We start from the raw sequence: 24,195 nt of genomic DNA on the forward strand, positions 1-24,195 counted from the left end.
ACCCTGAGAAAATTAGGATAAACTGAAGGGACAGGATGACCAAGAAACTCATGCTCTTAGGTACTTTTGCTTTGGCCAAACCAGTGGCTGGACACTTTCAGGACAACTGCAAAATCTAAATTTGGCCTCCAGAGTAGGATATTGCCAATTCCTGACTTTTTGAAGTATGACAGTGGTTTTGTGACTCTTCTAGAATAGACACATCCTCAAGTTTTAGGGGTGTGAAGTGATGATGCCCATAACTTATTCTTTAATACTTCAGCATAAAAGGCAATGAGGGTTCATGGCTGCTCAATTCACAATAGCCAGAGTGTGGAACCAACCTAGATGCCCTTCAATTGATGTATGGATGAAGAAACTGTGGTATATATATACAATGGAATATTACTCAGCCAAAAAGAATGATAAAATTATGGCATTTGCAGGGAAATGGATAAAACTGGAGAATATCATGCTAAGTGAGATAAGCCAATCTCAAAAAACCAAAGGAAGAATGATCTTGCTGATAAGTGGATGATGACACATAATGGGGCGTGGGAGGGGTTAGTTTTAGGGTTAGAGTTAGGGTTAGGGAGGGCAAGAATGGAGGAAGGAAGGACTGTATAGAGGGAAAAGAGGGGTGGGATGGGTGGGGGGAAGGGAAAAAATAACAGAATGAATCAACCAACATTACCCTATGTAAATTTATGATTACACAAATGGTATGCCTTTACTCTATGTACAAACAAAGAAACAACATGTATCCCATTTGTGTACAATAAAAAAAAAAAAAAGGCAATGAGGGACACTCCTCTCACCCTGCTCCCACCACGCTCCCCACAGGAAGCAGCTGTTCCCATTTTCCTGTGGTTCCGGAACAGCTTTTTACCACATGCTCTTCATGTGGATGGGGGGGGCGGTGCACTTCCATTCCTGACATTCACTCACACGGAGGGAAGTGCATCTATTCCTCAGTGGTAGGAAGCTCCCTATCAGGAGACATCACAGCACTGCTCTAGGACTGTCCCAGTGAAGTGCAGACATGACTAGAATCCAGGCTGTAGATGTGGTTCCCATATCTGTGTTCTGCATTTCCTCCTCAGATCTGACCTACGCTGAGCACTGTCAGAGAGAGTACTTATTAGCATGGCAATTGAGGAGAGGACACTCAGGCCCCAATGTCTGGGTTCAGATCTGGACTCTGCTTCATTTAGTCTAGGAGATTAAATTCTCTGTGTCTCAGTTTTCTCACCTGCAGAATGGAGACAGAGTAGCCATCTCCTGGGGTTATTGTGAGGATCAAACAAATTACTATGTGAAACGCAGGTGATATTCTTATAATGCCCATGGGTCTCTCACTGAATCCTCACTCTATACAGGCCAGGATTGAGGCTTAGGGGGCCAGTGACTTGAGCAAAGTAACCCAGCTGGGGAGAAATGGAGTCTGATCCTGAAAGGCTCACTCTTGGGAGTTTTTCATTTTGTTTTGTTTTTATTTTGTCTTTTTTGGAGGTGTTAGGGATAGAACCCTGGGCCTCATGCATGCTAAGTACATGCTTTACCACTGAGCTACACACCTCCAGCCCTATCCCCTCTCGACCCTTTTTACAGATGAAGAAACTAGGGCTCAGAGAGGTAAAATGGCTTGCACACAGCTGGCCAGGGGCAGGATAAGAACTCAAAGCCAAATCTTGGGACCTAAATCCCACAACTGTTCCCAGGACCCTGAAAGAGATTTAAGGCCCTCAGTTGGTGCCAATGAGTATACTACACCATGCCAGCCACTCCTCAAGCATGCAGAAAGGCCCTGTTCTCATGAGGCTTGTGTTCTAGTAAGGCAAGACCAGAAACAAACAAAAACACTGCAAAAGAGAAGGGGGAGAAGGGGAGCACAGCAGGGGAGAAGGCCTGAGAGGAGACACTGGGGAAGAGACCTGGAGGTCAGAGGGTAGGGGTACTTCCGCTCTGGCTCTGGTGTAAGCAGAGAGCTCCCCAAGACACCTGAGGGAAGAGTCTGGAGGCTTCAGCCTTTGAGGGTGCTGTGGGAGGCTGTAAGCAGAGCAGAAATGCCATCTGACTAGTCTAGGGGGCAGTGATGGGAGCCCAGGCCAGAAGTGGCTCTTAAGGAGTTGCAACAGGAAGCTGGATACATTCCACAGAGATCCCACAAAACCTGGAAATGTTCCTGAACCACCTGGTCAAGCCCACAAGAGGGTCACTGCCAATGTAATTAGTTAAAACGAGGCTATACTGAAGCAGGGTGGGCTCTATATCCTGTATGACTGGTATCCTTACAAGAGGAGAAGAAAGAGAGGTGCAGATAAACGAAGGGAGAATGCCATGGACGATGGAAGCAGACAGGAGTGACGCACCAGCCACCACTAGAAGCTAGAAAGGAAGAAAGGGCGGCCCTGCTGATACCTTGATTTTGGACTTCTGGCCTCCAGAACAGTGAGATAATCCATTCCTGATATCTCAGGCCACAGTTAAGTGGCATTTTGTCAAGGCAGTCCTAGGAAGCAGACCAAAGCCCTTTCTAACACACATCTCAAGGCATTCCCACTGTGTCCCATGCTGATGTGAGCATCCTTGGAATGCAGGGAACAAACTGTCTTGTCCCCTGCCTCCAGTACCACAGCTGCCCACCTCATGGTTACGCTCCCATACTCCCAAACACCAACCACACTAGGCTCTTTTCTGCCTTGAGCCCTGTGCCTGCCTGGGCCACTGCCTCAGGATTATACATTCTCCCTATAGTCCTATAATGGGAAAGAGAAGCACATCCTCATTCTAAAATCCCTAGAAGCCACCTCCAATGTTACTTTCTCAAAATGAATGTTCTGTGACTATGCTACTAAGATGGTCTTTCACCAGACTGGGGCGTCCACAGGGCAGGCGGTCATCAGCTTTATTCACTGGAATGGGCCCCAGCAGGCCTGGACAGCTAGCTGGTGGGTGCCCATGCAGTGACGGCTTTGTAGTCTTCATCATTTCCAATGGTGCATTCCACACTGCTCCCAGACAACGCACCCTCCTCCATGACTGCCAGCTCTAAGGGGCTGGGGGCTGCACTGACTTGTTTCTGCACAGAGCAGCACTCAGCTCTCTATCAGCTGAGCTACAAGTTTAGTTTCTGCTGAACTAATAATGGCTGTAACTTTCGCACTACTACCCTGGGATGCTGGCACTGCCACCTCCGTTTACAGACAAGGAAGCTGAAACCCCAGGAGAAAGAAGGCAGGTATCACACAATGGCCATGTTTTTTTTGGGGGGGGGGGGGATCAGAGACAAAAGGCAGTCCTTCCATTAGTCTGCATGATTCAAACCCCATCCTAAGTTTATGCTGTTCTTTCTGAGCTACAGATTAAACTCTCTCCCTTACAGATCACCAACTTGTTGAGTAGGAAAAGAAAGGATTGTCCAAAACATCAAGCACCTTTTCTCAGTGCTCATTACCCAGGGGTCTTGGTGCTGTGGCTTCTGTAACAAAGGCACAGTCTGTACCTCCTTGGGTGGAGCACTGGGGTGTGGGCCTCATGGTGGCTGGAAACCAGTGCAGGGAAAAGAGGCCCTTTATGCCTTACCTTGGGGGCCCAGCTCTCCAGACAGAAGCCCAGCGGGGAAAAGGGTGACTGGGTCCATGCAGTACTAGTGAGAGTAAGCAACCAAGCTTGGGAACAGAAATCAGGTGCAGAAGGAACTTTAAGAACACAATTTATCTCTTTCTAAATTCAATAATAACCTCACAGAAATAAAAGGACTATAGCACTTTCTTAGCGTAATACAGGTTGAGTGTTCCAAATCCAAAACTCTAAAATTCAAAACACTCTAAAATCCAAAACATTTTGAGCACTGATACAATGCCACAAGTGGGAAATTCCACATCTGACCTCATATGACAGGTCTTTGTCAAAAACACAGGTGCACTAAAAATATTGTACAGAATTACCTTTGGGCTAAGTATATAAGTTATATATGAAACATAAATGAGTTTCATGTTTAGACTTAGGTCCCATGCATTTGGATAAGAAATATTCAACCTGGACTTTGAAACAATAAACTCATTTTTTAAACCAGGTTTTTAATTCTGATAATAACTTCCACCTATTAAAATGGTAATCATTTTTAAGATTATAGTACTTAGCCAGGCATGGTGACACACACCTGTAATCTCAGTGCCACAGGAGGCTGAAGCAGGAGGATCACAAGTTCAAGGCCAGCCTCAGCAACACAGTGAGACCCTCAGCAACTTTGTGAGACCCTATTTCAAAATAAAAAATAAAAAGAACCAGGGATGTAACTCAGTGTTAAAGCAACCCTGGGTTCAATCCTCAATACCAAAACTAATTAATTAAAAATTTAAAAATTATAGTATCCCCTGTGGACTCTGGGATAGACAGCACTCCCATCTGCTGCTTGAGACACAATCTACTTAAGAAGCATTTGCAATATTCCAAGAGAGAATGATGTTTATATACTTTTCCCATTCACTGATGAGAATTCTACATAGAAGAAATAATTAAAATCCAGATGTTGTTCCAATTACTCAGGAAACAGAGGCAGGAGAATTTCAAGTCCAAGGCTAGCCCAGCAATTTAGGAAGACCCTGCCTCAAAACAAAATAAAAAGGGATGGGTAGTTCAGTGATAAGAGTGTTTGCCTAGGATACATGAGGCCTTGAATTTGATACACACACACACACACACACACACACACACACACAAACCTGCCAAAGTTTACATCAGACAGAACTTGAAAATAACTCTGATTGTAGAGTGGATTATTTATTGTAGATAATCCACTTTTGGAGCATATCCCCATGCACAGAAACATACTGAAGTGCATGTAACCTAGGAGAAAGTATTATGGTATGTTCATTTCACAGATTAAAGGATTAAAATTTGAAGAAGTAACTCAATCAAAGCTTACCTTTACCTAGGTATAAATGTTGAGCATGGTGGCACACCTGCAGTGCCAGCAACTTGGGAGGCTGAGGCAGGAGGATCAAAAGTTTGAGGCTAGCCTCAGCAATTTAGTGAGGCCCTAAGCAACTTAGCAAGAGCCTGTCTCAAAATAAAAAAATAAAAAGGGCTGGCAGTATTTAAGCACCCCTGGGTTCCACTCCTGGTACCCTCGTCCAATAAAAAACCTAGGTATAACTTAGTAGCAACATGGAAAATGCAGAGAATTAGAGAAAAACAAACAAACAGACTGCAAAACTGTCTTATTTCTGAGTTAGTTGATTTGTACTCTCTGAAGTCCAGTGCTGAGGGGTAGATGGGGGCACTGCTCCTGCACTTACAGCTCCACCTTCCACTCACCTGTCCCATGCCTTGCCCTGTGCCTTGTCTTCCATCATGCACACACACACACACACAGGGAATAATAATGATGCTAAGGGTGAGAACAGCTAATTTTGCATCACCTGTCCCAATATCCCGCACAGTAGCAGGCACCTCACTAAGCACACTGTTGATTGCCTGCTTGTCTAAACTGAGCCCGCCTGAGGCAAGATCTCAGTTACCAGCTGTAAGCCCCTCAAAGCTTAGAGCTGGAGCCAGGCATAGTTACTCAGGAGGCTGAGGTAGAAAGATCCCAAGTTTAAGGCCAGTCTGGGCAACAGAGTAAGACAGTGTCTTAAAATAAAAAGCAGGGGATGTAACTCAGTGGTAGAACATCCCCTGGGTCCAATCCCCAGTTCCACAAAAATGTAAAAATAAAATTAAAGCTTAGGGGTGGCTCTGACACACCCAAACTAACATTTTGGAAAATGTCCTTTGAAAACAGCACATGGTTATGAACAATATATCCATAATGCTATCATATTATCTGTGTAACATACATTTAAGATTTGTTTTTATGGAACACTCTTCAGACCTGTAGTTCAGATTGGTCAATACAATGACTTTAGGTGTACAGGCTTTGACCTGACCTTTAGTCCTCTCCAGGTTAAGGACCTCCTAGCTGATAGCTATGACAAAACTGCACAACCTAGTCTGGCATGGTGGCGCACACCTGTAATCCCAATGGCTCGGGAGACTAAGGCTGGATGATCACAAGTTCAAAGCCAGGCTCAGCAGCTTAGTGAGGCCCTAAGCAACACAGTGAGACCCTGTCTCATAATAGAATAAAAAGGGCTGGGGATGGGGCTCAGTGCCTAAGTGCCCCTAGGTTCAATCTGGTATCAAAAAAAAAAAAAAGACACAGCACAACCTAAAGGCTCCCAAAAGCCCCTGGAACCCTATCACTGAAATCTGCTCTCTGGTGTGAACATGAGGAGTGACCAACAGTTCCCCATCAGGGAAAGGATAAGTTAGGAACTCACCCAGTGAGACACAGTGTTCTGGGCCTATGGGTTCCACATCAGTGGATTCAACAAACCTTGGATTGGAAATGTTTCAGAAAAGAAATTGTACAGTCTTTCTTTCTTGTCATAATTCCCTAAACAATAGAGTAAAACAACTATATACATAATATTTATATCCTATTCAGTATTATAAGTCATCTGGTGTTGATCTGAAGTACATGGGAGGATGCACACAGGTTACATGCAAATTCTATGCCAATTATATAAGGGACTTCAGCATCTATAGGTTTTGGTATCCAGTGGAGGTCCTGCAACCAATTCCCTGAGTTTTTCTATACATTGTATGCAGATGTTAAAATGTTTATAGGGTAATAATGTCCAATTCATTCTACCATCCTTCCTACCCCAATACTCCCTCCTCTCTCTTCACTCCCTCTGCCTAATCCAAAGTAACTTTATTCTTCCCTAGCATCCCACCATTGTGAATTAGCATATGTATATCAGAGAAAACATTCAGCCTTTGGTTTGGGGGGATTAGTTTATTTTGCTTAGCATGATATTCTCCAGCTTCATCCATTTACCAGCAAATACCATCATTTCATTCTTCTTTAAGGCTGAGTAATATTCCATTGTTTATATATACCACATTTTTTTTTATCCATTCATCTGTTGAAGGACACCTAGGTTGGTTCCATAGTTTAGCTATTGTGAATTGACCGGTGTGATTCTACATCATGTACAACCAGAAGAATGAGAAGTTATACTCCATTCATGTATGATGTGTCAAAACGCATTCTATTGTCATGTATAACTAATTAGAACAAATTTTTTAAATTACAATAAAAAACATGCAATACCATCAAACTGAATGCATAATAGAATATAGGGAAAAAATATTTACAGAGTTATGCAGGAACCAGAGAAAATGCTTCTATTACAATGTCATGAGACAAAAAGCAGGAATGCAAAGTTAGACTCACAGTACAATAGCAAGGGTAGATAATAATGTGCTTAGGAAAAAAATCCAGGAGGAAAAACACCAACAAGTAACAACAGTTGCCTATGTAATAAGATTACAGGATACTGTTGACTTTTTCCCCTGCACTTTCTACACTATCATGAACCCTTATAATGAAAACTGAGAAATACTTCATGTCCACACCAGCCTTACCAGTTAGAAATGGAAAGGCAGTCACTGAGTGACTTAAGGGTGCTGGGTTGAGCTCTCATTAGCAGTCAGCAGGAGGTGAATAATCCAATTTGCAACACCAATCTCCAAGCTGCTGAGAGTTGAATATTGTCTGCTGCCCAAAACTTTGTGAAAGGGCACTACATGGTCAACAGCTAAAGGGAGAGGGGAGGAAGATTCCTCCAACTGAATAAAGCCTGACATGGACTCTATCCCTGGAACTGTTTTTCAAAGCCTCAGTGGAACACCGTAGTCACCTGACACTGTGATGGGGTAGGAGAGTAAGTCTGATCTGAAAGGTGTAGTCAGAGGTGTGGCCCATGCTTTGGGAAAATTTAAAAGTTCCTGTGCAGCCAGCTTGAGAGCCAGTAGTATAGGAGGAAAAGGGCAAAATGAGAAATAGTATTTTATTCCTAAACAACAGTAACTATGAAACATGCCTGCTGAACTTAAACTTAAAACACTTAGAAACCACACAAATATGGTGGTGTACTGCTCAACTGTGGCGACACCTTCTGAGAGATGCATCACTGTGTTGGCATCACAGAACGAACTTATATAAACCTAGATGGATGGTACAGTCCACTCCACCCCTCAGCTATATGGGATACCCTACTGCACTTCAGCAACAAACCTGTACAGTGTGTTACTGTATTGAATACTGTAAGCAACTGAAATGAAGCATAAGTATTTGTGTACCTAAACATACCTAAGTATAGAAAGGGCCTGGCAAAGACACTAGGTGAGGGCTGAGGGTTTAGTTTAGTAGTAGGGTGGATGCTTAGCATGTGCAAGGCACTAGATTCAATCTCCAGCACAAAGTTAAAAAGAAACAAAATATACTAGATGACAGAAAATTTTCAGCTCCATTATAATCTATGGAATCACTATCAGACATGTGGTCCGTCATTAACCAATATATGACTGTGTATAAAATATTTCTATATTTCTGGAAAAGCCCTAAAATGTATTTTCAAAAGCATAACACTCATGCCTGGGACTGACAGCAACAGAGATGAGCATATCATATAAAAGTATCACCACAGAGAAAGAAAAGAAAGAAAACAACTAAGGTTTATTTACAGCAATCATTCATGAAGTATTTACTAAGCACCTCTCCTGACTCAGGCAAGATGCTGGGTCACTAAGGATATAGTACAGGTGTGGACAGGATCCCACTTCAACAGTTAGCTTGTGCAGGGAGACAGAAAACAAAATAAACAAGATAATTTCCAATGGTGAAAAGCATTCTGAAGACAACAACAAATGACACAGGAAAACATGAAAGATTATATTCCAATTTTATTTGATCTATCTATTCATGCAAAAAGAAATCTGTCTTTACAATGTCCCTCCTATTTTTATTCACATAACTGTAAATACTCTCTTGAAATTTATTATTAGCAACTGCTGTCCTGCAAGTCCATGGCAGTCAGGACCTGTGTGGCCATGTTGTCAACTGGCTAAAAACACTTCCCTATTCCCTACCACACTTACTCAGTTTATCAACAATGGTTTGTTTACCTATACTATAAAGGATGCTTTAAAAATATGTAGATGAATATTTTTATCAACGATTTCAATTTTCCATGAAATAAGTCAATGCCAATCATATAATTAATAATACCCAATCTGAAATTTTGATGGCCATGTTTCAATTCTGAAAATAATGCCATCCTCTGACCAGTAGTGAGCTCCATAAACTCTAGGTCCAGATTAAGTAGTCATTTAAATTGTACTCCAGCTCTTAAAAACTATAAAAATAAGAAATAAGATCATTACATGAGACGGACCACACAATCCTGAAACTTAACAGCGGTATATTATATCCCTCTATTTTGTAGAAAAAATTTAAAGCACTTTTTAAAAAAAATATAAAGAAAGGGAACCAGTATCCTCCCAAACTCCAGTTCAAATTCTGGCTTTATCACTTGCAACTGAGTGAATTATGGGAGTGATTTCATCTGAGTTTCTGCATTAACCACACCTGTCCTCCCTACCTCCTTTAGGAAGGGTGTGAATGGACTCCTCCTGAGGGAAAACAGAGGCCCAGAAAGGTGATCCGCAGGCCTTCTGGCTCAGCAGCTCACATCATCATATACTCAAATCCCACTTACGGCCCAAGCCCTTGTGGTAAGAATGAGCATTGTGTATCTAATGTGTCCACATATGTGCCAATAAAACTGCCACCTCAAGGGTGTGCACATGTTACTGACCAGCACCCTTTGTGATTCCATTTTCCACTTGAAGAGATCAAATCTTTATAGCACAATGATGCCCTGCCCCTGCCTCTGCCCCAGGACTACCCGCTCCAGAAGATGCAGAACTCCCAGGATTTGCAGAGCACATTTATTCCAGCCAAATGAAATGTCAAATGGGTCTCAATCCCCACCAAATTTCTGGTCTATTCCCAAAGGCCCCTAAAGTCTAGGTACCTTTCCCACTGGCCAACTGTCCCTGCTCTTTCCTAATAGCAGGAAATACCTGGCTGGCACCATCTACTGCTACTCAGTCTCATGTTCCCTTCCACCCTCAGTCCTTAGAGCTTCCTCTCCCACCCTTTCTACCCACCCTTCCTCTCTCCCACTCCCATACTCTTAGGAGCCCTGCATTGGCCCAGACTCCTTCCAAGATCCACCTCCTGCACTTCTGAGGGACATGCTAGCTGGGTTTTTCTTTTTATAACAATTACTATGCTTTCTTCCCATATCCTCAGGTTTTCAACAACTGGCCTATGTAAGACTTCCTTTCTCATATACCTACTTATTGAGCACCTTTGTATTTGAACAAGCTCCAGTTCTACTCCCAGAGTTTGGTCAGCAGGTGGGATACCAGGATGCCAGAGGACCTGCTGGCCCTGGAGACTTCACACACACACACACACACACACACACACACACACATGAAATAGTGTACAAGAAGCCTTCAGATTCTCCACAGAGTACTTCCTATGGGGTTTAAGAACAGTTGTTCACCATGGAGGAAACACAATCGTCATGCCACCCCTCCACTCCCAGAGAGATGTGGAAATCCCCAAGGCACAGAATTCTACCACTAGAGAGTTAACTCACAGACTGTAGGACTCCATGCTCAGGTCCCGATACATGGGCAGCAGATCTGGGGCAGCCACAGGACAGTGCCCATAACAGTAGCTGTGCATACTGTCCTGAGGGGCTGCTCAGGCCCTGCCCCTCCCACCTGCACAGTCAGCCCCTGGCCTCCTACACCTCCATCTAGACCCTGAACACTTGTCTAGAAACCAAAGACAATATGTCCTCTCTGGTGTTGGGGGCTAAGAAGTTCAAAGTCAAATTTGGATCCATCTCTAGCAACTGCCTATGACTCTGGTTATTTTATTTCCTCACTCTTGTTTTCCTTTTGCCCCACTTTTATCTGGTACTTAATCCTATGGTACTGAATGTGTTTTATAAGCCAACTCAAATCCTTCCTGAAGTGAAGCAGGGCAAATGCATTAAATGATCATAATCTCCAGTAATCACTTAGTAAGTACTGCCGGTGGATATGAGGGGTGCAGCCTTGGCACAAGGAGCTTGAGGGTCTGAAGGATTCCCTAACATTTCCCTAGGAGAACACCTGGTCACACACAGCTGACTGCACCATCCAGAGTGCCAACAGTATCATCCCAGACAGAAGGGGCTGTCACACTATTTCTAGAAGACAAGGAGCAGGTAGCAGGTGGCAGCACCCACATGGGGCAAAGCCCACCATCATCACTTTGGTCGTAGGACTTCAAGTTGTTCTGATTCACTCTAGAACAAGGATTTCTACACTGTCTCTGCACCCCCACCACCTTTTTTTTTTTAACCAGGGAATGAATGCACAGGTGCTTTATCACTATGCTACATCCCCAGTCCTTTTTATTTTTATTTTTTATGGTTTTTTTCTTTTTCTTTTTTTTTTTTTTTTTTTTGCAGTACTGGGGATTGAACCCAGGGTCTGTGCTTACGAGTTGAGCACTCTACCAACTGAGCTATATCCCCAGCCCCACAGTCCTTTTTATTTTTCAAAAAGGGTCTTGCTTCTTCCTAAGTTGCTTAGAGCCTTGCTAAGTTGCCAAGGTTGGCCTCCAACTTGCAACACTCCTACCTTGGCCTCCCAAGTCACTGAGATTATAGGCAAACACCACCACACCTGGCTTTTATCTTTTCTTTACCTTTTGAAAGAACAGGAATTCTGGCAGTTAAAACTCCCACCAAAAACTCCAACACATTAGGCTGGTTCCTGGTGCATCAGGACAACTGTGGCTCTAGCTCCGGAGGATGATTCAGGGAGCCCAGCCAAAGAAGGCTGCAATTACCAAGTTGGGCTCTGCTTCGTTCCACCAGCCTTAAGTGGCAGCCAAGACAGGCAGGAAGAGGAAGCGATCTGACCCTGATCCAACAGCATGCGTAGTTTGAAGACAGCAGAGATGTTTTTTCCCCAAGCCTTCACCTTGACTCATAGGAAAGATTTCTCCATTCCGCTCTACTACCTTAGAAGTGGGTTCCTACTACCACAAGAACTTCTACATCTTCTTCATGGCCTGCTGAGTGCTGGGGCCAGTCCTACATGAGAGGGTGGCAAGAACCATGGATGGGGAACAGGTATACTGTTGACGGTCAGGCTCCAGTCCAAGCCAGATGCCATCTCGGTGATCTTGGACAAATCCCTTCAACTCTCTCCTGAGTAGCTCCTCTGGGCCACACAGCTTCAGCCAACATGCAAAATTCCTGAGCACCAACTGCATACCAGGACCATGTGAGGACAGCCAACATAGGCAAGCTAAGGCCAGAGCACCCTGAACCTTCAAGTAAACATAAGTTGCCAGAGGTGGCCAAAGCACTAAAGACCAGAAGCACCATTCATACACCAACTCCCTACCTGCATCTCCATCCCAGAATTTTCTCCTAACTCTAGGCTTCTTGCCACCTCCTCTTGCATGTTAAGAAGACACTTCAACATGTCTCTCCCCTGCTGGCCCTCCTCCCCGCACCGAAACCTGCCATCCCCACAGCCATCTTCCCTCCCAGACACTCTGCCCAAAGGTCTCAGAGTTGTCCTCAATTCCTTTTCCCTTCACCATAGTCCAGGCCTCCAGCAAGTCCTCTTGGATATTCTTTAGAATATACCCAAGGCCTGACCACTTCCCAGACTTCTGCCACCCACTGGACTATAGGCACCATCATTTCCCACATGGACAAAGTCAGTGACCTCCTTCCCAGTCTCCTGCACTCACCCTGCCACACACACAGGCAGAGGGACACCCCAAAACTTTGTCACACTTAACTCAGATCAAGCCTTCCTGAGGTTCAAAACCCTCCCCTGGCTCCCCATGTAGACTCTTAAAGGCCTTGTAACAATCCACAGAGCAGAAATATGTGGTCTAGGAAAGTACAGTGAGAGAAAGTATTTAGAAATTTTATAGCCACTTAACATTGCTACAATATACAAACAATAACACAAAATCATATGGCTGAAATGGACTAAGAATTTAAGGAATGCTTCCTACCAGATATAATCACTTGGTAAGCACTGCCCTGGTAGTTGGAGAGGCCCCACCCTACACTCCCTGCAGGCCTGACTGCCAGGGCTCTATCCTGACCTCATCCACCCCTCTCCCTTACTCAGCTTGTCTCCCTGGCTACCTTCCTGTTCTTCAAATACCCTGAGCACATTTCTGCCTCAGGGATTTTGCACTGGTGCCCCTTCTCCCCAACATTTTCCCACAAGGCTAACTCCTCTTCCCTCAATGCTTGTGTTTCATACTGCAAACTATCCTCCCTGCTCCCCACAAAAACTTTAAACATTCCCAGGGTGTTTTTTTGTTTTGTTTTGTTTTGTTTTTTATTGCTGTTGTTTGTTTGTTTGGGGATTTGATTGTTTTTGCTGTTTTCCAAGCATGCATCATCACGTATAATGTATTTATGTTGTATTTTCCTTTCTATTACCATGTAAGTGCCATAGTGGGTTGGGGGGCAGAATGGAAATGCAATAAACACTGTAATGGAAGAATGTGAGGGCCCAGAGTGCAGGGGGTGACCAGCACAAAGAACACAAAGCCTTGTTCTGCAGACAAACATCAGTAAACCTGATGTCTGAGGTGCTTCTGTGGGAAGACAAGAACCTGCGCAGACTTGGGGAGGGAAGTGGGCAGATCTGGAGGACAGTGACCAAGGTCTACCAGAGAAGACTTTGTCTGCCACAACAAAGGCTCAGAGATGATCCTGCAAGGGACCTGGCATGTAAAGGGCTTTCTGACCCCAGGGCCAGAGCATTATTTATTTATTTGCTTGTTTGCTTGCTTCTTTGTGGTATAGGGATTGGACTCAGGGCGTTTCACACTGAATTACATCCCTAGTCCTTTTTTTCTTTTTTGAGACAGCGTCTCACTAAGTTGCTGAGACTGACCTCAAACTTTCAATCCTCTTGTCTAAGGTTCCCAAGCTGCTGGCTTTACAGGCATGCACAACCACTCCAGGCTCAGAGAATCATTTATAAAGATGAAGGATGGAGAGGAAGGGGGGGCAGCAAGGAAACTAATTAGAAGGCTACACTGGACTGAGGCCATAGAATGAGATGAGGGACAGAATTTGAGAGATTTCCAAGGTCAGATCTACAGATGTTTGAGGGCAGTGAGGGCGAGGCAGGCTGAAATGAGGTATGGCTCAAAAAAGCTGTCCTCAAACGCCTCACATCACTGTCCCTTAGGGTAACAGTCCAAGGTTTGAGAGGCCTTCCAGCTGTGGCGACTGTAGTGCAAGGGGGGCTTTTCAGCAATCTGCCTCCTCTGCCCCTGTACCCCTCACAAACCTCTCTCCGGAGTCAAAATTCCTGTGTTTCTAAGACCCTTTTCTGAAAAGCTGGTGTTACTCTGACTTCTCCATTGCTAGATTTCAAGTAGATGTGCTCCAAGGAAATTGATAAGTACACATATCTTAAGCACCTAACTTACTCTCAACACTTTAGGAGGCTCCAAGAAAGAACAGAAAAGAAACACAGGACAAGGTCCAACCCCAAGGTAAGAGATGTGGAGAGAACCAGTTAAGGACGGAATGCAATTCCACATAACACGTGTGTGCCCAAAATTCATCTTGTGCATGAGAAAGAAAGCATACTCATTCTTATCTTTAATTCATACCAGAGCTGAAGAAGAAGAGACATCACATGGGCTATACACCTTCAGCAACTAGCCAGATTTGGGGGGTGCCTATCCAAGCACAGGGAACTACACAGACAAAGATGCAAGACTGGAGGTGCCCAGAAGAAGAGATAGAAGGCCTGATTTTAATATGCAAATGTCCCAGGAAAGCCAGCTGCCCAAGGGGAAAGCTAGAAGGCAGCTGAACCCAAAACTAACCACCAGGGCTCAAAACAGAACAGACCTTACTGGTTACTGAATGGGTAGAACATAGAAAATCAAAGGAGGAGCTCCACAGAGTTCTGTGGGAATCTTCCAGAACAGTCCCTGAGTATATGATGGAAGAAATGTACCTATAACTCATGAACCTTTGGGTAACTCTTCCAAACAAGCTTTGATCTTGACATTTTTTACAGTACAAACCTGGTCCTCCTTACATTGTCTAACATCAATTTAAGAGAAGCCAAAATCCTGTATAAACTTTTAGGGGAAGCCTGGGGCATGAATGAAAACCTCCCAGAACTGTGATCACACAACCCAAGTCAAATAAGCTATAGCATTAATGAGGCATCAATGACGAGTAACGTCTCCAGTGCTGAATAAAGCATGGCCACCTTATCCAGGAAGATGCACAAAGGCTTGCTGTCACTACCCTCTGGTAAGAATAGAAGACACAACTTTCTTTCCACGCAGGAAACCCACTTGGGACTAAAGAGATGAGAGAACATTTTTTTGTAGACAACAACAGTGAAAATTTCTTTCCAATTAAACCGGCAACAGTGTGGGCTCTGACCAGGATACATTATCAATTAGTCAAAAGAGAAGCCCCATTTTTAGTTACCCATTGAATTCAGTATCTTCAAATACCTTGACCTAGAATTGACAGTACAGCTAACTCTCTGTTTACCATGATAATGGGGATTTCAGGAATGACAATAGTTCACTGGGAAGCAAAAACAAGCCCACTGGATGCTCAGCAAGGCATCTATTAGTATATTAAGGATGATGCTTCCAATACCATCAAGTGAGGGTCTGGTATTTGCTCAGCATTGTGAGGTTTAAATCACACATTTCCACTTCAATAATCCAAGTGGTTTGATCCATCACTACTAGTGGCCAACCTGTTTGTCAGAGCAGGGCAGGGTGAGAACAGGAGCCATCACCCCATGCCTACCCAAAGAGCAGCTCCCCTACTAAGTGAGTAATGTGGTGAGGAGAGAGGCAGAACAGGAGTCAGGGAGAGAGTTGGCTGTACTGGCTCAACAAGCACCCCCCAGCAAGCTGCCCAGCATTTCTAGGAAGGAGAAAAGCAAACCGCCGTCCCACCTCGGGCTGCGCGGTCACAAGTGAGGCAGGGCTGGGACCATTCGCCATTTGGGCGGGAGGCCAGCCCCAGGTGCGGCAGGAAAGGGTGGCGCTGGCTCAGTGGCTGCAGCTCCTCACTCTGACCCAGCGGGGCCCCTGTGCGGTGTTGGGGGCACAGCGAGGCCTCAGGCGCTGTTGGGCAGGGACACACACACATACACACAGAGAGAGACACACCATTAGAGGATGTGCAGCAGCCCTGCAAGGGGTATAGGACAAGACCATCCAGGGTCCCAATCACCACACAGTGGTCCCCTCTGCTCAGAAGCTGTGAAGAGCCCACTGACCATATTCCAACCCTGAATATGAAGCTCAGATTCAAGGTTTGAGGAAACCAGAAAACTTCAGACTGGAACATTGTTTAGCCTGGTAGGGCCCGTGGCTGGAGATCCAGGGTTTGGTGTAAGAAGGGGCCCAATCAAATGACCAGGCTCCTATGCCGCCATCTCACCCTTGCACCTGGAACTTTCCACAAACTGTTCATAAAACTTGATGCTGTTTCAGCTCTGTGCTTTCTATCCTTTGACTTCCATTCCATGACTAAGGGGAATGGCCCTATTGTTTTCTGTGCCTCTCACAATCACGATTCTTTTTTTAAAAAATATTAATTAAAATTTACTTAAAAACAACTTTAAGTAGTTCTGTGTGGTGCAGAGCCAGCCACACAACCAAATCACACAGAGAACTCCTTTTACAAATTTGGAAAAGAGGACTTGCTCACACTAACAACCTGTAGAGGTTTTTTAGCAGTTTTCCCTCTACGTGAACTTTAAGTTGTTTTTAAGTAAATTTTAACTGATATTTTTTAAAAAAGAATAGTGGCTGTGAGAGGCACAGAAAAGAATAGGGCCATTCCCCTTAGTCATCCATCCCAATCACAGCCTTTTGACAGAGGAAGCGAAGGGACAATCTTTTATTTATTTTGAATGTGTGTGTGTGTGTGTGTGTGTGTGTGTGTGTGTGTGTGTACGCACACGCGTGCAAATTTAACCCAAAAAGAAACTTCTGGAGATTATAAATCATTTTCAGTAGTTTCACAAAGGTTACAACCATTGCTTAAGCAGAGCAGTTTAAACTAAGAAAAAATGACAATAATTAAAAATGCTCCAAGCTTGATAATAATTCAGAATTCCTAGAGACAGAAAATCTGACTCTGATATGCAAATCTCTCATTTGACACATTTCTTAAAATGCCTGTGGTAATGGGACAAAGTCAAATAGAAACCTGTAAAAACAGGAAATATTGGCAAGTGGTCTGATGACAGAACCACTGATTAAGCAAGAGTTGACTGGCTTGCCAAACTACAAACTCTTCAAAAAAAAATGTTTTCTGTTATGCTGATATAGTGTTACTAATTCCAGAAAGTATGTATATGAAAACCTGCACTTTCATTTTTGCAGTTAGAAGATACAATTTCTGCATCCCCCATCTCATACCTCCCCAAAGGCCACTAGGGCTACCTGTCTCTGTGTGGGGTCCACACCATCACCACACAGCACTGGGAGGGTAGAGGAGGGGCGCCCTAGGACCTTGGCCAGGATGCCAACGTGGTTCAGGACATTAGCTTCCATCAAGCCCTAAACTCTACTTCAGCTCCCTGAAATAACTTTAGAACGTAGGACAAAGACCCAAAGTGACCTGACATGCAAAACCAGAACAAAGACCAGCCCTGTCCAGCGCAGAGCAAGCCACACAACCAAATCACACAGAGAACTCCTTTTGCATGTTTGGAAAAGAGGCCTTGCTCACACTAACAACCTGTAGAGATTTTTCAGCAATTTTCCCTCTCTACACGAAACAAAGACATCCAATTTCCGTGCTTTATGATGCTGAAGTAGAGTACACTGAGCCACTCGAGAGACCTATGGCTCAAATCAGCAGAAAAAATATTTAATAACAGATTAAGGAAATAAGATTACCAAAAAAGAGCATCATTTCCTCCTAGCTACCAAAGAGTCAGCTCCCCACTGTTTGGACAGTAGGCAATTTCTTTGCTGGCAGACCTTCTCAGAAGAGGAGGCTGATGAGACCTTCCTTGTTGACCACCTTTTCCTGAAAACCCAGGAAGCCACAGGAGCCACTCTGCCCAGAAGCACAGAATAAACCCACAGAGCAGCCAAGGCTCCAAAAGGCCTTTTGTGAGTAACTCAAACCAGACTAGGGCACTGTTGTCTAGTATGCCAAAAGCTGACAACTGAGGACAGAATCAAGTCCCAGGGTAGCTGCCACATCCTCAGCCCCAGGGAACCCAGACTATCTGCTACCCTGGGTGCTGCATCATACAAGGTGCCCACTTGAGTCAGGAGTTAGGAAGGGCTTAGATTACTCACAGCCATGATAGGAGGCTGGTGACCCCCCAGCCTTGCCATATTCCTGCTCTGAGTAGCTGGTGGAGAGGTTGGGCTGGCTGGACCCACGGCCAAAGGTGATCTGGTTGCTGCCCATGCCAGTGGCCACCTGGGCCATGCGCTCTTTGGTTTTGAGAGCCTGGGCCCTCTCAGCCTTCAGTCGCTCCTCATCCTTGAGAAGGGCCACCAGCTGCTTAGACTTCTCACGGACATTGATGCCCTGGTCCTTGCCGTCACGATCAATGTACTGGAAGTCTTTCAGGGTCTGGATGGCGAAGATGTTCTCACGGCACTGCTGGGCCACACGCTCAGAGCCTGTCTTGATGAGGTAGTCCAGCAGGGTCAGCGCCTTGTACACGTGCCTCCAGTTCTTGCCATGATCATTGAGCCGTTTCCACACCATGCTCATGATTTCAGAGAAGGCCACTACATTGTAAGTCAGGTCAGCGATCTCGGTCATCAGAGAGCTGGATGGGCCCCATGGGTCATTGGAGGTGGCTTCCCGGACTTTGATTTCAGCCTCTGAGTAATTGTTCACAATGTTTTTCATCTGTCGTCTGATAGATGAAGTCGTCATTTTTATTTTCTTTGTTACAAATTTAAAGCCCTTCAAAAAGAAACTTTCCTGTTCTCTGTAAGTCCACACCCTCTGAAGGTCCAGTTTCCGTAACTGAGCTGGAGCAAGAGCCCTGAACAGTCATTTCCTCCTCTGGAGCCTCAGATCCAAGAAGCTGGAAGCCATGACCTAAAGAGAGAGAAAAAACACTCCCTGTGACATGAGTGCCCTGTGAGGGTGGGAGATCCTTGCTCAGATACTTCTGTAAACTACATATAGTAAGAAAGAATGTCCATTCTGTTTTTAAAACTAAGATAAAATCAATAATGCCAGCTAATAATGAGTAAAATCTAAACTCAAGTAAACATTATAACTATTGTTCCATTTCCAAAAGGATTCCACTAGAATGGCTATTTGGTGGGTTCACTGCCAGGAAGAAGTTAGCTGTAAAAGAATTAGGATGTTGGGAAAATTGATCCTGATGTATTTATTTTATTTTTTTTATACTGGGGATTGAACACAGGGCTTCACACTCTACCACTGAGCTATATACCACAAGCTCAATCCTGATAGTTTTAAAATTTCATGTAGCCTCTCAATTTAGGGCTATCTTAATCCCACAATTCTTGTCTGTATCTCTAAAATTGTTGAACATTTGGCTTTGGTCCACTGGCCTTCTTTCTACCCAGGGAATTCTCCTTGAGAGAATTCTTTTCTGAACTTCCCTGCTCGAGAAATGTTGAGGATTCTCACCACTCTTCTAGAGCAAGGTTGATAATGAACCTTCCCTCCGCTTTCAAGACCCTGGGCATCTGACTCAGCTAATACAGCCTTAAAACTTCTGTATTCAAGCCCAACCCCCTCAACTCAAAAGAGGAGAAAACTGAGACCCAGAGCTCTGCATTCATGGGCTCCTAACACATTCATCCCCTTTCTTCCTCCAGATGATAAACACTTACGGAGCTAGAGCAGGGTCCACATCTCCGACACAAGGCTCTGGTCCTCAAGTTTGATGACCCCCATCTGCCTCGTTCACTGTGAGCACCCAGTACCTAGCAAGCACTGCGCCCAACACGAAATAAACACTGTTGGATAAATGATATTACAGATTAGAAAGTGTCCCTGTCCTTGCTGGGCAAGGTGGCAGATGCCTGTAATCCCAGAGGCTGGAGAGGCTAAGTCAGGAAGATCATGAATTCAAAGCCAGTCTCAGAAACAACAAGGCACTAAGCAACTCAGTGAGACCTGTCTCTAAAAGAAATACAAAATTGGGTTGGGGATGAGGCTTGAGTGCCCCTGAATTCAACCCTGATACTCCCACAAAAAAGAAAAAAAAAAAGTAAGTGTCCCTGTCCTCAAGAAGGTCACAGTCCAGAAAGGATAAAGGTTCCTCATTTTAAAAATGAGGACTCTAAGGCCCAAAAGACTTCAGAGATGGCTACAGATTAAGCAAAACAGCTGGACACCAAACAGAAAGTGAGGGGTTCCACCCATCACTACCACCTGCTTGGTCATTCAGGGTCCTTCAGGCCAGACTCTGTCTTGCTTATTGCTTATGAAAATCATTGTCAACTGTCTGGCTGACAAAGTCACCCAGCTGGGGCAACCCTCCACTTATGGGCCCCTCCTCCAGACATATCCCCTATGCAATAGCCTTTCCTCTCCACCAAGCAGCTGTGCTATTTCTGCTAGGAAATACAAACAGCCTCAGTTTCCTCATCTAAAGCTCAGGTGGACAATGGACACATCAAAATAAACAAGTTAACAAAAGGAAGGCACAGGAAATGCAATGGACACTTGTTTATGTCACCACACAAGAAAAGAGACAGCTCTCATCCACCATCTCATCACCCCAGGTATGCCAAAGATTCTGTCTCTGTCTCTGTCTGTGGCCACAGAACAGGCTTTGGTTGAAGACAGGTATGTTCTGCCTTCCCAAGCACTTGGCCAGCTCTTGTGAATCCTCCAAAGCCTATGAGAGGACGAGATTTAAAAAAGAAAAAACTTTTTCACAGTGCCCTGCACATTTGCTTTAATTAGGCTTTTCATTCACAGGGCAACATTTATGGCTGGTAGAAATGGGATGGGTCTCACAAAGGGAGAAAGAACACTGATTTATAGTGGGTATCTCCCAGCTTACAGAGTACATATTGTGTCAACAAGCGTAGTGACACATATCTGTAATTTCAGCAACTAGAAAGGCTGAGGCAGGAGGATGGCAAGTTTGAGGCCAGCCTCAGCAACTTAACAAGATCCTGTCCCAAAATAAAAATAAAAAGGACTGGGGATGTAAGCTCAATGGTAAAGTGTCCCTGCCTCTAGGTTCAGTCCCCAATACCAAACAAAGAGGAAGAAAAGGAGAGAAAGAATAGCTGTGTCAAAATCAGTAGTAATGTTCAGATGCACTTAATGGCTAGGGGCCCTACTATATGCCAGGAACCCTGACACTTTCTCAGTTGGGTGGACGATTGCTCCCAATTCCAGAGAAGTGGGCAGAGCTGGGATTCTCCCTCAAAGAGACCCTCAGGACCTCTTCCCATAATTCAATTAAGCACTAGAGCAAACTGTTGGTAAAAAGACCTCCAATGGTTGAGAATATTTTAGGAAAAAAGAATATTTTCCCAAGGAAGAAACACACCCTCGGGTCTGCTGCCCTCCTCTAGTCCCACCACCTTACAGAGTGTGTGTGGGGTGGGAGGCAGGAGGCATGGCAGAAGACTTCCAGCTGGGCCCAGCATCCTCCAAGAGACTGGGAGAAGCTGTGAAGCCCCATCAGGACTTCCACTGGGTCTACTAAGCATGTGACAAAGAAAAGGCAATGATTCCTGTGAGCAAGAGCCAGAGTGCCTCCGTTTCCCTGACAATGACCAGTAAAGGAATGCCAAACAATTTAGATGTCAGGTCTGTTGACCAAGGTGGGTCTTTCTCTAACAGGCTCAACTTGCACAGACACCTGTTGGTAGTCTCTGAAATATTCAAGCTTTCTAAGGAAAAAGCTAATAAAATATGCACTGCAGCCTGAAAAATGCAGACTACACAATTGACATAACTTTCTGATATTTTCTTAAAGCTTATAGAAAGAGCAGCTTTCGGAACTAGCAGAGGCTAAGGGAGAGATTTGGGAATAAGAAAGGTCCAAAGAAACCAGAGATACCCAGGAGACCACTTTTCCAGGTAAATTGGGTTGTGTACCTTACCCAAGCAAGATGTTGCAAACTGAAACTTGCACTTCCAACTGGGTAACCTAAGCAAAGCTGCAGGACCCTGTGTGCAATGCCCACAGTCACAGAACATCTCCATGGCTTTGCCAAACGGATCCATGTATACCCCAGACTCTTATTTTTCCCATTTCAAACTTCTCCTCTTCAACCCCAGAATTGGACTGTAAATACTTAGTGGCTCCTTTTCCAGCAAACATCTACCAGGACACCTTCTCAGAAGCAACCTCCCACCCTCCAACACATGCTCCCCTAGCCCCCAAGGACACATCCTGTTATTCCAAAACCTAAGTTTTTGGTTTTGTTCTCTCTTCTGAATAGTTTGCAAGCTCTATTTTCCAAGCTTTCCTTCCCAATTTGCCAGTTTTATTCCATTTCAGCCTGCTGAGAACATGCAAAACCCACTAGAACAGGACCATTTGTTAACTTCTGGGCTCCTCATTTGGTTTAAACCAAGGAATTGTGATCAGTTCACAAACGTGAACCACATCCTAAGGACTCCAGGCCAGATATGGGGAAGACAGGGGACAAAAAGTTGTGAAAAACAAGAGGGAACAATAAACTTTGTTAACAATTCACAACAGGCCAGGTTTGGTGGCACATGTCTGTAATCCCAGCAGCTTGGGAGGCTGAAGCAGGAGGATCATGAGTTCAAAGCCAGCCTCAGGCACTAAGCAACTCAGTGAGACCCTGCCTCTAAATAAATATTAATAAATGTAAATAAAATACAAAATAGGGCTGGGGATGTGGCTCAGAGGTCAAGTGATGCTGAGTTCAATTCCCGGTACCCTCAAACCACCCCAAATTTTTATTTTTTTATTTTGAGACAAGGCCTCATTAAAATGCCCAGGCTAGCCTCAAACTTGTGATCCTCCTGCCTCTGACTTCCAAGTAGCTGGGATTACAGGCGTGCACCACACCAGACTGAGATAGCCACTCTTAATCACTGTGAGTCAAAAAAAATTCCAACCAACAGCAAAGAAACTGAACAACCTAGATAGCCTGGGGATATTGCAGGGGGGATAAGTTAGAATTGGTCAGGCCCAGGGCTGGTGGTATAATCACTGGCAGAGCATTTGCCTTACATGCTGGGAGGCCCTGTGTTTGATCCCTAGCACCACACACAAACAAAAAGAATGACTTGTTAACCTTTATGGAAGGTACCTGATGTGAATTTTGGAACTTTGAGGACCCCACATCAAAAGTCACAATCTTTTCAGTATGGAAAGAAACACTCACTTTTCTACATTTTGTCTCCGGAACTAAGAGCCTTTTTAAAGCCAGATTATTTAATTTTCAACCTGGAAATGGAATCTGCTGGTTTTGCCTATGCAACAACCATCTCCAATTGTCTTAGAAAGAGTGCCTCAGTCATTCTTGGGGATTGGCCAGGAGGAGGCTCTGGACTCAGGCAGGGTCAATTATAGCACCAGAGTCCCCCAGCCTCATTGTACATTGACAATCCAGATTAGACCACCCAAGAGACATCTCTGAAGGGACCTGAAACAAATGGGAAACCAGGAGATTGCTAAACTGCTAGAAGCCACCACAGGGACAGGGTCAGAGGTTACCTAAGACTAAAACAAGTATAGGAGAAAGCAAGAAGAGGGGGAAAGGCATAACATCACATCATTTGAACCTCTAGATTCACCTATATCTGAAGTCATTCATCCCTTCTCATGTAACTGAGAAGTCATTTATAACCTTTAGCAGGGTGTGTTGTCACTTGTAAGTGCATGTCCTATGCAAGAAGCATCTAAGGATGTTTTCAAATCTGGGGCTCTTGAGGACAAGAGGAGGAAAGCCAGCAACAGCCAAACAGCACAGTCATTCCCTCAGCTCCTAGTGAGCCTCAAGCAGAAGTGTGGAGACAATGCCAGGCTCCCTGACACCAGACTGACAGAGCAGGGGCTGCATATTCCCAGGGATACTCAGCACTCCCCTACAATAAAGCATCCCCAAAGTCTGGGATCATCCACTTTTTCATGAGAGCAATGTATGATGGGAACCATAAAGTAATTGCTAAATGCTCCCATGGCAAAGGGGCGTGCCAAGGGGAAAAAATCTGGCATACTTGAAATGTAATCAGACAG

At 44.6% G+C, this 24,195-nt stretch overlaps 1 protein-coding gene across 11 annotated transcripts in view; it reads right to left on the reverse strand.

Annotated features, from left to right (window-relative positions):
• The window catches only part of Epn2 (epsin 2), a 93,400-nt gene that overhangs the window by 29,060 nt on the left and 40,145 nt on the right, over positions 1–24,195 (reverse strand). For 6 of the 11 annotated variants that reach the window (XM_047542979.1, XM_047542977.1, XM_047542982.1 and 3 more), the window contains exons 2-4: positions 19,844–19,969; positions 18,311–19,073; positions 15,941–16,111 (exon numbers count right to left, since the gene is read on the reverse strand). In XM_047542979.1, the coding sequence (XP_047398935.1) occupies positions 15,941–16,111; positions 18,311–18,905 (766 nt within the window). In that variant the 5' untranslated portion in view covers positions 18,906–19,073; positions 19,844–19,969. The remainder of the gene's footprint in view (positions 1–15,940; positions 16,112–18,310; positions 19,074–19,843; positions 19,970–24,195) is intronic. The other 5 variants (XM_047542981.1, XM_047542974.1, XM_047542980.1 and 2 more) reach the window with 2 other exon arrangements.

Source organism: Sciurus carolinensis, chromosome 3 (assembly GCF_902686445.1).
Source record: "Sciurus carolinensis chromosome 3, mSciCar1.2, whole genome shotgun sequence".
Taxonomy (NCBI): domain Eukaryota; kingdom Metazoa; phylum Chordata; class Mammalia; order Rodentia; family Sciuridae; genus Sciurus; species Sciurus carolinensis.